At 42.3% G+C, this 16,815-nt stretch overlaps 1 protein-coding gene across 1 annotated transcript in view; it reads left to right on the top strand.

The window, feature by feature from the left end:
- Positions 1 to 16,815, top strand: part of LAMA1 (laminin subunit alpha 1) — a gene marked incomplete at its 5' end in the record, with an annotated part of 156,831 nt that overhangs the window by 59,298 nt on the left and 80,718 nt on the right. Inside the window, 6 exons of the mRNA XM_023544158.2 lie at positions 935 to 1,021; positions 1,708 to 1,919; positions 12,832 to 12,938; positions 13,243 to 13,423; positions 14,052 to 14,188; positions 15,991 to 16,227. Of these exons, the coding sequence (XP_023399926.2) occupies positions 935 to 1,021; positions 1,708 to 1,919; positions 12,832 to 12,938; positions 13,243 to 13,423; positions 14,052 to 14,188; positions 15,991 to 16,227 (961 nt within the window). The remainder of the gene's footprint in view (positions 1 to 934; positions 1,022 to 1,707; positions 1,920 to 12,831; positions 12,939 to 13,242; positions 13,424 to 14,051; positions 14,189 to 15,990; positions 16,228 to 16,815) is intronic.

Genomic DNA, 16,815 nt, shown 5'->3' with positions numbered 1-16,815 from the left:
GTGGAGGAGGAGAAGGAATTGGGCAAGCAGGCATAGCAGGGCACTCGCCACAGAGGAATTGAGTGTGGCAAAGCATGGCAGCTAAAAAGAACACAGCTGCGTGAGGAGCTGCTGCTGGCCCTGGGTGTACAGCTGGGGAAGTGGATGGGATGATGCTGGGCAAAGCCTGGTATGTCCCAGGACAAGTGGTCCTGCAGGCTGTGACAGAGAGGCCACTCATATGCTCATGTTAGGTAACCTTTAGAATGCTGCCTCTACCCACTCCCAAAGAACCCCCCACGGGGCTTTTATTAGAAACCCTAGTTTCTGTGATAGATGCAACCAGGGCACTCTTGATGAAGCCATGCTATACTCTGAACCAGCCCACACCTCCTTCACGGGCCTCCCCAAGACTTGGACAAAGTCTGAAAGGGACCTGGGGCAGCAGTGGGTACCCTGAGGGAACGTTGAGTGCCCAGGTGCAGGGAATTTTGGATGATTTCTATGTTAAGTGAACTCACTCCTGTGCCAGTGCTGGGCAGTGCTCTGAGGCAGGAAGGCCAGCATGTGAGGCCAGGTGCCAGGGGGCCCAGAGGAAGGGACCTCATCTGGAGCAGGAGCATCAGAGGAAGTGGGCCCCCTGGGGGAAGTGACGGCTGCGCAAGGCACCGGGAATGAGCCAGGTCAGCCCAAGCCAAGAGAGGAGCAGAGCACTTCAGGCTGAGGAATGGGGAGCAGTGAGTGCCCATCACACACAGATGCCTGTGATGGGGACAAGCCCCCCCCGCTCCAGGTGGGGATGGGCAGGAAACCTTTGGTTCTGGGCAAAGAGGCTGGGACCCAGGGAAGTATGTGAGGACAGGAGTGGCAGACACTCAGCATTTTCCATATTTAGATAGACTGGGTCACCCACACCGGGGCAGGGCAAATTGTGCTCATCTCTACCTTTTGACAGTTTCAGCCCCACCTGCCACGTGGATGATGGTGATCAAGTGCTGTGTGACCAGTGTGCCCCAGGATACGCGGGCGCTTGGTGTCAGAGGTACTCTGCTTCACTCAACCACCTTTAAAAGGCTGCATTAAGCGTTTTAATTAAATGTAAATTACACGTGTGTGTGTCTTAATGTGCAGTTAAGTACATTTTTGGAGTTTGAACATGTAATTATTATTTCATGTAATTCAGAGAAAGATTAGTATATCATTTAAAAATTAATTTTAAAACTTCCTAGGAATTTTAAAAGAACAGTATTGTATCTCCCTGAGGTCATCTGAATTCTCATCCAGAGCAGTGTGAAGCACACATTTAAATATAGTATCACTCTGGATAATCCCATATGTGATAGGTGATTTGATGTGATAGTTTCCTCCCGGCACTCGGAAGCCAGCGTTGTCTCTTCCCACCTGTAAGCCTCAGCGCAAGCTCTGTGAAAGGCCAGCGAGGGAGTGTGTGAAACCCTTCAGTGGGCTGGCCTGGGCTGGGCTGGGTGGACCTGGCGCTGGTGATGGTACACATCCACATCTCTGCCCGCTCTTGGACACACTCCCTTCTCCTCACGATGGGAGCAGAAAATCTGTGAATGCCTGAACTTGGAGTTGCATTCCTTCCACAGTAAATCTTCAGTAAAATAGTCAGTCTGACTTGTTAACAATTCAGAGGGTCCCTGGATGGTCTGGTAATGTCTTAAATAATTGCCTTTATTTGGATGCCGCTTTCAATCCTTTATACAGATGTGCAGACGGTTACTATGGAAACCCAACAGTGCCTGGAGGATCCTGCACCCCGTGCAATTGCAGTGGCAATGTGGACCCCTCAGAAGCTGGCCACTGTGACTCAGTCACCGGGGAGTGCCTCAAGTGCATCGGGAACACGGGGGGAGCCCACTGTGAACGCTGCGCCCACGGGTTCTACGGGGACGCTGTGACGGCTAAGAATTGCCGCCGTAAGTGTGGTGGTGGATGAAGTTACATCCGTCACGTATTGCTCTCTGAAGGCTTCATCTGCTTAGACGTGTCAGAATGAGCTCAGCCTACTAGGCAACTGTATCTGAGTGGTTGCTTCTGTTAATGCTGGGTTCTATTTGATCCAGTATAGACCCAGACCAGATTCTTCCCTTTCTACCCTGTGTCAGCTTGATTAGTTACTATAAACGAAGGTGCAATGGCCGAAAAAACAGGGCAACCTTCCATTTTACCAATAACAAAATTCGGTGTTTTACCAAGTATTAACGCTGCTTTAACACTGCTCCAAAGGACTGAAAATGAAGAGTGATGCTCAGAGCATGTCATGTTTGTGAGGGAGAGACTAACTGGTTTTTATCAGGTAGGTGGGATTTCAAGATATACGGGTAGGGAAATGGTAAGACTAACAATATACCTGAGATAACGAACTTACAGCCTTAGGGCTGATAGAGCCTTCAGAGCCATCTGTCTGTCTGTCCAAATGCCTAGATATGTAGAGAGATAGATACACCTTATGTGTCAAGGAAACCACGTGGAGCAGTTCTGTTCTAGCACATGAGATCACCATGAGCCTGAGTCAACTCGATGGCAATGGGAACAGGAATATATAGCAGAAAAGTTTGCCATTTTAACCCTTTTTAAGTGTACAGCTCAGTGGCATTAGTTATTTTCACCACAATCACCAACCACTATCCATTTTCCAAAGTTTTCATCACCCCAAACAGAAACTCAGTACCCCTTCTGCAAAAACTCCCGTTCCCTCCTCCCCTGACAACCCCTAGTCACTACTAATAACCTTTTGCCTAATGTAGATATTTCATATAAGTATTTGCCTAAATATATTTATAAATGTATTTGCCTAATGTAGATATTTCTTATAAGTGGGATCATAGAATATTTGTTCTTTTCTGTTGGACATATTTCATTTAGCGTAATATTTTCAAAGTGCATTCATGTCATAGCATGCATCAGGACTTCATTTCTCTCTATGGCTAAATAATATCCCATTAAATTTACCACATTGTGTTTACCCATTCATCTGTTGATGGACACTTGGGCTGTTTCCACCTTTCGCCATTGTGAATAGTGCTGCAATGAATACTGGTGTACAAGTATCTCTTCGAGTCCCTGCTTTCAAGTCTTTTGGGTAAATACCTAGGAGTAAAATTGCTGGATCACATGGCAATTCTATGTTTATATTTTCAAGGAACAGCCAGACTATTTTCTCTAGTGGCTGTACCATTTTACATTCCCACCAGCAATGGTTGAGGGGTCCAGTTTCTCCACATCCTTGCCAATACTTCTTATTTTCCATTTTTCTGATAAGAGCCATTCTAGTGGGTATGAGGTGGTACCTCCTTGTAGTTTTTGTTTGCATTTCTCTAATGACTATAGTGTCCCTATGAGTCAGAATGGAGTCGACAGCAAGTCTTCGGCTTAATGACTAATGCTGTTGAACACCTTTTCATATGCTTATTAGTCACTTGTATATGTTCTTTGGAGGAATGAGTATTCAGATCTCTTTCCCATTTTTTAAGTTGGGTTGTTTGTCTTTTTGTTTTGAGTTTTAACAGTTCTTTATACATTCTGTATATTATACCCTTATCAAATACATGGTTCACAAATATTTTCTCATATTCTGTAAGTAGTCTCTCCACTTTTGATGAAGTTCAATTTTTCTTTTTTTTCTTGTTGCTTGTGCTTTTGGTGTCGTATCTAAAAATCCGTTGTCAAAAACAAGATCTTGACATTTTACTCCTGTTTTTTTCTAAGAGCTTTATAGTTTTAGTTTTTACGTTTAGGCCATTAATGTATTTTGAGGTTAATTTTTTCTATATGGTGTGAGGTGTGGGCCTAACTTCCTTCTTTTGCATGTGGAGATCCAGTTATCCCAGCACCATTTATAGAAGAGACACGTCTTTCCTCATTGAGTGGACTCAGCATGCTTGTCAAAAATCAACTGGTCATAGATGTATAGATCAGCTCTCAGACTTTTGCATAGTTCTTCAAGGACTGAAACAGTAAAAGTGGCAATTATAAATATTTACATTTTTATAAATTTCATATAAATGCTGAAGTCCTACTATGATATTACAACATGGAGACACAAGAGGATGCTAGCAATACAGAACAAAGTATTTTCAAAGGAACATTTTCATGAAAGAGACTGAAACATTTGTATAGTGCTGGGACAATCAACCTGATCTTCAGCAGCTTTCTCACTGGTTGGTTATCATAGGATAATAATTATAATAACTGGTATTTGTGTAATGCTTCAAAGTTTACACGATGCTTTCACAATTCTCATGTCATTTCCTTTGATCTTTACTGCAAACCTTGATGGTTTGTTCTTTCATTCGTTCATTCACCATTTATTAAGGGTCTTTTATTTCTTGCACTATACTGTAATAGCAGCCCTGGTGGCAAAGTGGTTAAAAAAGCTCAGCTGCTAATCAAAAGCTGAGCAGTTTGAATCTACCTGCTGTTCCTTGGAAACCTTATGGGGCAGTTCTAGTCTATAACACGTGGGATCACTATGAGTTGGAATCGACCCAATGGCAACAAGTTTGGTTTTGGTTTTTGGTTTATGCTGTAATAGGTAGTTGAAAAATTGTGGTCCAAAAATTACGGTGTAGTTGAAAAAGCACCTATGTGGATCACAGGCTTTGGAGTCTGACTACCCCGCGTTTGATCCCAGGGTTGGCCACTGACCAGCTGTGGGACAGGCAAATTAATTAATGTCTCTGAGGCCTGGTGGCACAGTGGTTAAGAGCTTGGCTGCTAACCAAAAGTTTGGCTGTTTGAATCTACCAGCCATTCCTTGGAAACCCTAGGTGGCAGTTCTACTCTGTAACACATGGGGTCGCTATGAATCAGAATCGACTCGACAGCACGCAACAACAGTATAATTACTAGTAATAACAACAGTAATTTTCACTATTTTTCTAGATCAGCACTATGTTATCTAGTGTTTCTATAACAAATACCACAAGTGGATGGCTTTAACCAAGAAAAATTTATCCTCTCACAGTCTAGGAGGCTAGAAGTCCAAATTCAGGGTGTCAGCTCCAGAGGAAGACTCTGTCTCTCTGTCAGCTCTGGGGAAAGGTCCTTGTCATTAATCTTCCCAGGTTGAGGAGCTTCTCAGCACAGGGACCCCAGGTCCAAAGGACCTGCTATTCTCCTGGCTCTTGGTTCTTGGTGGTATGAAGTCCCTATATCTGTCCGCTTGCTTCTCTCTTTTATATCTCAAAAGAGACTGACTTAAAACACAATCTAATCTTGTAGATTGAGTCCTGCCTCACTAACATAACTGCTTCTAATCCTGCCTCTTTAACACCATAGAGTTGGACTTACAACACATAGGAAAATCATGTCACATGACAAAGTGGTGGATAATCACACAATACTGGGAATCATGGCCTCGCCAAGTTAACAGATATTTCTGGGGGACACAGTTCAATCCATGACAAGCACTACCCAAAAGGCGCATAACACAAGCCATACCTGTAATTTTAAATTATCTTGAAGCCACATTTAAACGGTTAAAAAAAAAAAGGTAAAATGTATTTTGATAATATATTTTATTTAATCTAGTATATAAAAACATTATTGTAATGAAGTTTTAAAGTTTTTATTGTGTGATATTTGTGTTTTTTAATACTGAGTCTTTAAAATTCAGTGTATACTTTATAGCCCATCTCAATTAGTATGCTAAGTTTTCATCAGAAATACTTGATCTGTATTTAGATTACATAAAGTTTAAAGTTGAAAAAGTGGACACATACTCAAGTTTTTCAAACAAATTTAAATGCTTTCCATCATACACCAAAAAACAATTTTCCTTAAGTGTTTCCATCCGCATTGACAAAACTGCTTCATATTTAACTAAAATTAGAAATTCAGTTTCTCAGTTGCCTTAGCCACATTTCAAGTGTCCATTATCATATACAGTGTGAAATTTGTCCAGTCCCATTCTTTTGCATGTGAAGATCCAGCTGTCTCAGCACCATTTATTAAAGGGACCTTTGTTTCCTCATTGAGTGGACTTGGCACAGGTGTGGTTAACAGCGTTGGACAACATAGCTCTGGGGAAAGGAATGGTTCCCCTGGGTAAGCACAAAGAACTTTGAGATCCTTTGAGGAAGAGCACACTCATCTGCCCAGGGCAGCCCTGGCTGATTCTTGAAGAAAGTTACACTTGACCTGAGACTTGAAGGGTGGGTAGGAGACACCAGGCAGACTGTGGAGTACTGGGGAGGATGACCTTTAGGTCAGAGGGTCCCCCTGCATGGGATCCAGAGGCATGAGAGAACATGGTAGGATGTAAAAGGCTAAGCTGGGAATGGCAGGGCCTGGGCCTGACAAGTGGGGTGCACCCATGTCGTGAAGGGTCTGATGCGCAATGCTGAGATGCTGAAGAGACACCATTCATCCTGCACCAGTACTCACTGGGCCACTGTTGAAGGCACTGAACAAGGGCCAGGACTGATCAGACCTGTGTGTTTGAATATTCACTCTGGTACCAGCATTGAGGATACACTGGAAGAGGAGGGCATTGGCATAGGAAACAAGATCAGTAATGAATCTTGCTGGTGAGAGTTAATGAGGGCTTCAAGTAGGGCCTTTGCCCTGGGGATGAAAGGGAAGACATAAAATATTGTCTTGGTGATGAGTTGGAAGGCGTAGGGAGAAGGGTTAGAACAGGTAGGATTTGAGTCTGGATCTCAGCTGTTGGCCCAGGCAGCTGGACTAGTTTTGGAAGTGGCATTTATAGGTTCTCTCAACTTCCTTAGCATTTAAAATTTTTATTCTTTTTCTATCGCCTTCCTCTTCCCTAGCTTTGATGAAACAAATTCCTACTAATTGTCTCTGGGACACCCTGATGGTGTAGTGTTTAAGAGCTACAGATGCTAACCAAAAGGTCAGCAGTTTGAATCCACCAGGCGCTCCTTGGAAACCCTGTGGGGCAGTTCTACTCTGTCCTATAGGGTCACTATGAGTTGGAATCGACTCCACAGCAACAGGTTTCAACAGGTCTCTGGATAGTTCACTAGAAATCTGTCCTGAATTTCTAGGGGTCTCTCTTATGGTCTTCGCATAGGATTTCACACTCATACCCATTGCTGTTGAGTCAATTCCAACTCATAGCACACTCTTATACAACACCATATTTTCTAAGGTTAAGCCAAGTGAAAATGTCAGTAGTCAATATTGACCTAAAAAAATAAAATGTCATATGGTTTAACCCAACATTTATCTGTTTGCTCACCTGTATCCATGAATCACTTGAAGCTTGATAGAAAGACCTCTCCCTGCCACACCCACCCCTCTGCCTCTTGGGCTTAACTCTGGCCCCAGCTCACGATGAGCCTTCCGTGTGAGTTCGTGGTACAGACAAAGGCAGGAGGCCCCCCCCCCCAGGAGGAGCAGCAGGTGGCAGGAGAGGATGGCGAGCTCAGCTTGCCCATACTTGGGAAGTCCTGCAGAGTTGTTGAAGAGGTATTTAGATATTTAGGAGCTCAGGAAGCAGGAGACAAATGGAGACTGGAGACAGGAATTGGAAGGCATCAGCTTTGGAGTAGTAGTTGAAGTAGTGGATGTGGATACAATGGTCCAGAGTAGAGGATGGAGTTGAGGGCCAAAGAGGTGTAGAGAACCCTATAGAGCTCCAATATTAAAGGAGCATTATATGAAATAAGGTAGTGGGCATAATTTTTATATTGTGAGGCTCTATGAGAATTAAAATATATGTAAAGTTCCTGGCAGTCAGTAATTGGCAACCATTTTAAATTAATAGTATAAATTAATATTGTATGAAGTATGAATCTAGGAAAATTGGAAATTGTCAAAAATGAAATGGAACACATAAACATCGATATCCTAGGCATTAGTGAGCTGAAATGGACTGGTATTGGCCATTTTGAATTAGAAGATCATATAGTCTACTATGCCGGGAATGACAACTTGAAAAGGAATGGTGTTGCATTCATCATCAAAAAGAACATTTCAAGATCTATCCTGAAGTACAACACTGTCAGTGACAGAATAATATCCATACGCCTATAAGGAAGACCAGCTAATACAAATATTATTCAAATTTATGCACCAACCACTAAGGCTAAAGATGAAGAAACTGAAGATTTTTATAAGCTTCTGCAGTCTGAAATTGATCAAACATGCAATCAGGATGCATTGGTAAATACTGGAAACTGGAATGCAAAATTTGGAAACGAAGAAGGATTGGTAGTTGGAAAATATGGCCTGGGTAACAGAAACAATGCTGGAGATTGAATGATAGAATTTTGCAAGACCAACAATTTCTTCATTGCAAATACCTTTTTTTCACCAACATAAATGGTGACTATACACATGGACCTCACCAGATGGAATACACAGGAATCAGATCAACTACATCTGTGGAAAGAAATGATGGAAAAGCTCAATATCATCAGTCAGAACAAGGCCAGGGGCCAACTGTGGAACAGACCATCAACTGCTCATATGCAAGTTCAAGTTGAAACTGAAGAAAATCAGAGCAAGTCCATGAGAGTCAAATTACGACCTTGAGTATATCCCACCTGAATTTAGAGACCATCTGAATGATAGATTTGCCATGTTGAACACTAATGACCAAAGACAAGCTGTGGAATGACATCAAGGGTGTCATACATGAAGAAAACAAGAGGTCATTGAAAAGACAGGAAAGAAGGACCAAGATGGATGTCAGAGGAAACTCTGAAGCTTGCTCTCAAATGTCGAGCAGCTAAAGCAAAAGGAAGAATTGATGAAGTAAAAGAACTGAACATAAGATTTCAAAGGGCGGCTCAAGAAGACAAAGTATTATAATGACATGTGCAAAGAGCTGGAGATAGAAAACCAAAAGGGAAGAACACGTTCAGTATTTCTCAAGCTGAAAGAGCTGAAAAAAAATTCAAGCCTCGAGTTGCAATAGTGAAGGATTCTATAGGGAAAATATTAAACGATGCAGGAAGCATCAAAAGAAGATGGAAGGAATACACAGTCATTATACCAAGAAGAATCAGTTGACGTTCAACCATTTCAAGAGGTAGCATATGATCAGGAACCGATGGTGCTGAGGGAAGAAGTCCAAGCTGCTCTGAAGGCATTGGCAAAGAACAAGGCTCCAGGAATTGATGGAATATCAATTGAGATGTTTCAACAAACAGATGCAGCACTGGACGAGCTCACTCATCTATGCCAAGAAATTTGGAAGAGAGCTTCCTGGCCAACTGACTAGAAGAGATCCATATTTATGCCTATTCCCTAGAAAGGTGATCCAACCAAATGCAGAAATTATAGAACCACATCATTAATATCACCTGCAAGCAAAGTTTTGCTTAAGATCATTCAAAAGCAGCTGCAGCAGTATATCAACAGGGAACTGCCAGAAATTCAGGCTGGATTCAGAAGAGGCTGTAGAACCAGGGATATCATTGCTGATGTCAGAGGATCCTGCCTGAAAGCAGAGAACACCAGAAAGATGTTTACCTGTGTTTTACTGAGTATCAAAGGCATTCAACTATGTGGAACGTAACAAATTATGGATAACATTGCGAAGAATGGGAATTCCAGAACACTTCATTGTGCTCATGAGGAACCTGTACACAGATCAAGAGACAGTTGTTCGGACAGAACAAGGGGATACGGAGTGGTTTAAATTCAGGAAAGGTGTGTGTCAGGGCTGTCTGTATCCTTTCACCATACCTGTTCACTCTGTATGCCGAGCAAATAATCCAAGAAGCTGAACTATATGAAGAAGAGCAGGGCATCAGGATTGGAGGAAGACTCATTAACAACCTTCGTTATGCAGATGACACAACCTTGCTTGCTGAAAGTGAAGAGGACTTGAAGCACTTACTAATGAAGATCAAAGACCACAGCCTTCAGTGAGGATTAAACCTCAACCTAAAGAAAACAAAAATCCTCACAACTGGATCAGTAAACCACATCGTGATAAATGGAGAAAAGATTAAAGTTGTCAAGGATTTCATTTTACTTGGATCCACAATCAACAGCCATGGAAGCAGCAGTCAAGAAATGAAAAGACGCATTGCATTGGGCAAATCTGCCACAAAGGACCCTTTAAAGTGTTGAAGAACAAAGATGTCACCATGAAGACTAAGGTGCTGCCTGACCCAAGCCATGGTATTTTCAATTGCATCACATGCATGTGAAAGCTGGACAATGAATAAGGAAGACTGAAGAAGAACTGATGCTATTGAACTATGGTGTTGGAGAAGAATACTGAATATACCATGGACTGCCAAAAGAATGAACAAGTTTGTCTTGGAAGAAGTAGAGCCAGAATGCTCCTTAGAAGCAAAGATGGCAAGCCTGTGTCTTGTATACTCTGGACGTGTTGTCAGGAGGGATCAGTCCCTGGAGAAGGACATCATACTTGGTAAAGTACAGGGTCAGCGGAAAAGAGGAGGACCTTCAACGAGATGGATTGACACAGTGGCTACGATGCGCTGAAGCATAACAATGATTGTTAGGGTGGCACAAGACCAGGTAGTGTTTCGTTCTGTTGTGCATAGCGTCTCTAGGAGTCGGAACTGACTCGATGGCACCTAGGAACAACAGCATAAATTAATATTAGTGAATTAATATTATTGTTATAGCATGAATATTTTAGTAGTAATTACTGTTATTTCAAACGAAGGCTAGCTGATAGCTGCGTGATCTAAGCAGGTAACTTAATCTTGCTAAGTCTTAGATTTTGCATCTAGAAACAGAAAATGATGTGACCTCTCTCTAAGTTTGTTATGATGAATACTTGTGTGAAATATACAGAATGCACAAATGAATAGAGACAAAAGTTTATTAGTGGTTCCCAGGGGCAGGTAGGGAGGGAAAAGAGGAGTCGCTGCTTAGGGGGTACTGAGTTTCCGTTGAGGGTGATGAAAAAAATATGGGGGTAGCAGTGATGGTTGTACAACATGATGAATGGACTTAATGTGGCTGAATTGTCCATGTAAAAATGGTTTCGATGGCAAATGCTTTGTTATACATATTTCATCACAATAAAACATATTTTTAAATCTATACAAAACTTTATAGGGGAAAGATTAAATAAAGTACTGTCCATAATGTGACAGGCACAAAGTACAATAAATATTATTTATTATCATCAGTATCTTGTGGTTATTGTAGTTGAACTGGACTTTGAATATTCCTGGGAGGAAGAGGAGGCTTTACATGAGACCCAGAAGCAAGATGAAAACCAGAAGAGTGGGTGCCACAAAAACCTCATTAGGAGGGAGGTTCAAAGGAGGTAGTGGTCAGTGCGCCAAAGTCTACAGAGAGATAGAGTCAGACGAGGACTGAAAATACAGCACAGTGGTTAAGCACTCAGCTGCTAGCCAAAAGGCCGGTGGTTCAAACCCACCATCTGCTCCTCGGGAGAAAGTTGTGGCAGTCTGCTTCCGTAAAGATTACAGCCTTGGAATCCCTGTGAGGCAGTCCTCTCTCTGTCCTATAGGGTTGCTGTGAGTCAGAATCGACTTGATGGCACCAGGTTTTTCTTCTTGTCGGGTGGAATCTGGCAACTAGGGTGCAACTAAAGATGTACGAGGAGCAGTTGCAGCAGATGCGGGCCCAGGAGAACACAAAGCAGAAGTGGAATTGGATGGCGTGCTCAAGGGAAGTGAGGAAGAGAGGGAGAGGAGACGGAGAGTCCCGAGATACAAGCTCATACTTAGAGCTGAGGGAGGTGTGCGTCTGTATCTTACTTTTGAATTTCTGATGGCTGAGAGTTGAGAACGGTTGTATGTTAAGGAGTTAGTGGAGTGTGCAAAGTTAAGCTACAGGGGTGCGTGGAGTAAGACCCTGGAGGGCAGTTGTAAGTGGGGTCCACAGCCTTTCCTGGCTTTGTGCAGAAGCTGCCAGCTTTAACCTACTCATACCTGAGAAAATGGGGGCTGAGGTAAGGTCAGCCATAGTCAGTTAAGGAGGCAAGATTACCACACCTGTCTTCTGACCGTCAGCCTTCCAACTTCCCATTTCCACCACACTTCCCTGCCTCATGATAGAGTATGCTGCTGTACTAATTGTGTGCTTTGGGTTTAGATCGTTTCTGAAGTCTGTTCTTTCCTTTCTGACATTGGTATACCTTATGACATCAATTATACATATTCTGAGTCCAAGCACTCATACATAATATATGTGCCTGGGGTATTTTGTCAGTGGACATATTAAGTGTTTTAACATAACTGCACAGTGACACTTGTGCTGTCAAATATCGATTAAACATTTCTTGGACTCCTTAAATTGCATCACTTTGAAGAGTTGGAGGACTTTGTAGTTTTAAACATGAGTGCTGTAATTGTAGGTAAAACTAAATCACCTGGCCTGAAGATGAATTTATTAGAAATACGAATTACTCATGACATAGCACAAGTGAATATTTTTCACTATATTATGAAATATAATATTGATACATACATTACCTAGATTATGTCCAAACTGAGCTCTGAACTGTTAAATGTATACATAATTGGAATGAGAACAAGTGGATATTTTAATGTTGAAATCTTCATGGCCTGTTTTTTTTGAACATTCGTTGATACACATTGGTAGCTTATTTTAAAAATTTCATGAAATTGGTCAAGTTAGTTTGCTAATTATTATCTTTAATAGCTTCAATAGTTTTTCCTGTGATGGTTTCTCACACTAATCCTACTTAGGCTTACTGTCCATAAAAAATTTGAAATTTTAAAAGTTATTGTAAAGTAATATTTTTGTCTTATAATTTAAAACATGAATATTTAACATTTTTCCTTTGGGAATTAAAAGAATTTTACTATAACCATGCACATTTAAATAAATACTTAATTGTTCATCTTTTTTTTTTTTTTTAATCTATGTTAGCGTGTGAATGCCATGAAAAAGGTTCCCTGTCTCGTGTTTGCCGTCATGAGACTGGACTCTGTGATTGCAAACCGCATGTGACTGGACGGCAGTGTGACCGGTGCTTGGTGAGACGCTTCCTGGTTATTGCATAAAACTAAAGTCTTTGTCAGTGATGTTTATAACTGACACTTTAACGTTTTCAAATTAAATTGAATTCACTACTGTCAGAAAGAAATAATTACCTGAACCTGCCTGGCGAAAATGTCCTTCCCTATGTGTTTTCATTCACTCTGCAAAGGAGTTATGTTATAAATACATAACCTAGGGCGTGAAGCACCCTAGGTTTGACTTAGAAAGCGTTCTTTCAGGTGTTCATTGCATACTAAAACACATTTTGGCCTCCCTGGTTCTTCCTGTCATGTGAAACAGAATGGCTATTACGGGTGGAGCACAGGGCTCGGCTGCCGGCCCTGTAACTGCAGCGCGTCAGGGTCCACGTCGGATGATTGCACAGATGAAGGCCAGTGTCACTGTGTCCTGGGAGTGGCTGGGGAAAGGTGTGACAGGTGTGCACGTGGCTTCTATGCATACCAGGATGGCAGCTGCACACGTAAGCTCGTGAATTCATTATTTGAGACTTAATAAAAATTCCCAAACTTTTTGGAGGGAGACTTCCTTTGACTTCTGGCTAAATTCTGTTAAGTTCCTTTACTTTCTCTCTTCTATAAATGTAGGATTTTATACCCTTTTTTCCTATTTCCTGATCCCTGTTCTGGGCACCAGCATAAGCTTTAGGCCATGGCTCTGACATCTAATTGCGTGAACTTAGATTAATTATGTGACTTCACTTAGCCTTAGTTTCCTCATCTGTAAAATGAAGAGGAAAATTATAATCTGCTTCAAGGAGTTATGTGAAGGTTGTATTTTAAAGTCATTATCATGACATTTGGCACACAGTAAATGCTCAGTAAATATTAGTTTTATGTTCTGTTTTCATGTAATGAAGTCTTTCCCAATCTTCCTTTCTCTATCCCCGTTCCATCTCTCCCAGCAGCCTCTCCTGTTGTGGAGGAACAGCCACCCCCCATGAGACACAGAGGGGTCTTGGGAATCAGGAGGTCTCTAGAAGAATGGTTTAGATTATTAATAAAAGAGAAATAACTGGTAACATCAACCCTCGCTCTTTCATTTTCATTGATCATTCTGATATGTTACACAACCATTTGTCTTTATTTCAGCCTGTGACTGTGCTCACACTCAGAATACTTGTGATCCAGAGTCTGGAGAGTGTATCTGCCCCCCTCACACTTGGGGTTTGAAATGTGAAGAATGCGAGGATGGGTACTGGGGCCGTGACCTGGAACTCGGATGCAAGGTGTCTGCTGTCCTCTACGCATTTGCTTTACTGAGAATTACTTTGCTACAGCAAGTTTCCTCCCTTTTCACTAATCTATTTGCTTGATTTTAACCTGTTTAATAACTTTGGGGTTAATATTTAAAACTTAGTGTGGATTGTTGGAGTCCGAATGGAAGAAGCAGCACTCTCGAAGACACAGTCTAGGTTTTCTTAAAAAACCTAGTTGTGGAATTGAGAGTTACCCGTTGCTGTTGAGTCCATTCCGACTCAAGGTGACCCTATAGGACAAAGTAGCACTGCCCCATGGGGCTTCCAAAGCTGCAGTCTTTTTTTTTTTTTTTTGTCCTTTAGATGAAGGTTTATAAAACAAACTAGTTTCTCATTAAACAGTTAGTACACATATTGTTGTATGACATTGGTTAACCACCCCACGACATGTCAACACTCCCTTCTCAACCTTAGGTTCCCTATTACCAGCTTTCCTGTTCCCTCCTGCCTTCTAGTCCTCGCCACAGGGCTGATGTGCCCCTTTAGTCTCATTTTTTTCTAGGGGCCTGTCCAATCTTTGGCTGAAGGGTGAACCTCAGGAGTGACCTCATTACTGAGCTGAAAGGGCGTCCAGGGGCCGTACTCTCAGGGTTTCTCTAGTCTCTGTCAGACCAGCAAGTCTGGTCTTTCTTTTTGAGTTAGAATTTTATTCCACATTTTCCTCCAGCTCTCTCTGGGACCCTCTATTGTGATCCCTGTCAGAGCAGTCAGTGGTGGTAGCTGGGCACCATGTAGTTGTACTGGACTCAGTCTGGTGGAGGCCATTGTAGATGTGGTCCATTAGTCCTTTGGACTGATCTTTCCCTTGTATCTTTAGTTTTCTTCATTATTCCTTGCTCCTGAAGGGGTTAGACCAGTGGAGTACCCTAGATGGACACTTACAGGCTTTTAAGACCCGAGACGCTACTCACCATGGTAGAATGTAGAACATTTTCTTTATAAACTATGTTCTGTCCAAGGCTATAATCTTTATGGAAGCAGACTGCCACATCTTTCTCCCTCGGAATGACTGGTGGGTTTGAACGGCTGATCTTTCAGTTAGCAGCTGAACATTTAACCACTGTGCCACCAGGGCTCCTCAGGGATAGTTAAAAAAAAAATTAACAGGGATAGTTAGAAGATCAAAATTTTACTTTAGTGCCCTTTAAGTATATTTTGTAATGTACACAATCTTCCAAGAGAAAGGCATAAATCACTTTATTATGGTGTTATGTTCAATCTCTAAGAGTCCCTGGGTGCGCAAATGGTTAAGCACTCCACTACTAGCCAAAAGGCTGGCTGTTCAAACTCACCCCGAGGTACCTTGGAAGTAAGTCCTGGTAACCGGCTTCTGAAGGGTCACAGACATGAAAAACCTATCGAGCAGCTCTGCCTGTACACACAGTGTCACCATGAGTCGGAATCAACTCAACGGCAACTAACAACGTGTTCCGTCTCTGAGGGCTCTTGTTTTCTCTGTAACTTTTCTTTAGTCAGACTTAGAAATATTTTGTGTTTTGAAAACAGGAGAAAATATTTGACTTCTAAAATAATTTTTCTGGACTGTTTTGACCTCCTGAGCACATTAGTTTGAGTTCCGTGTGTTGGCCCACTGCACACGAGTCTGAGAGATGCGCAAACCCTGGGTGTGTCTCCCATGGGCACAGGGCAGAGCGAGTCTGTGCAGCAACAGGGGGAGATCGGCTCATTCAGTACTTCCCTGTCATTTCAGTACGTGTACACTATGAAAACATAAATGCCACTTCTTACTTATTTAGATGTTTTTCTTTTAGGCCTGCAATTGCAGCAGCGTGGGGTCCGCTAGTCACCAGTGTGATGCGCTGACAGGCCGCTGCCAATGCAAGCCTGCCTTTGAGGGCCCAAGCTGTGGCCGGTGCACCCTGGGCCACAGAGACTTTCCGGCCTGTGTTTCCTGTGACTGTGACCTGAGGGGGACGTTGGTGGACACCTGTGATCACGAAAAGGGCCTTTGCAGCTGTGAAGAGGAAACCGGTACCTGCTCTTGCAAGGTATTTGCGTGGACAGTCCTCCTTCCTCTCTCCCACCGTCATTAGGACTGTTACGCTTTTAGCTACTTAAATGAGCAGCTAGTTTTTAGGCTCTTATTTAATGGCTCCTTGCTAAATGAGTTCATACTACCTTCCATTCTGGAGCTTAAATTCTGAGTGTACTGCTCTAGAACTATAGGTGGATTCTTTAAATGGAATTTTTACTGTTCAGTTCAAGTGTCAGGTGATGGAACTGATTTAAAACACACTCTTGAGTTTCCTATCATGTATTCCAGTTGGCTGAGTAGCCATCTATCTTGAATGTATAGGTAGAACAGATAAGGCAGGATTTCACAAAGATTTGTGATTTGGTAGCTGTTAGGTAATTCTTCTCTTGAATGTGCTGGCCAGACGGACTGAAAGGAATTAGTCCTCTTTACGTTCCCAGAGAGGTAGGATTTCAGAGTCATTTTTTCATTTTGTACATTTCCATCAGTTTTCCTTTTGTGCTTTGTCGTTAGGGTGTTCTGTAGTCCTTTATGGCAGGGAGGAGGAGGGGGTGGAAGCCAGATGGTAAGGGGTTCATTAGTGACTGGAGAAAAGGAAGGA

This window comes from Loxodonta africana, chromosome 11 (genome assembly GCF_030014295.1).
Source record: "Loxodonta africana isolate mLoxAfr1 chromosome 11, mLoxAfr1.hap2, whole genome shotgun sequence".
Taxonomy (NCBI): Eukaryota; Metazoa; Chordata; class Mammalia; order Proboscidea; family Elephantidae; genus Loxodonta; species Loxodonta africana.
This window is presented reverse-complemented; position numbering and strand designations above follow the sequence as displayed.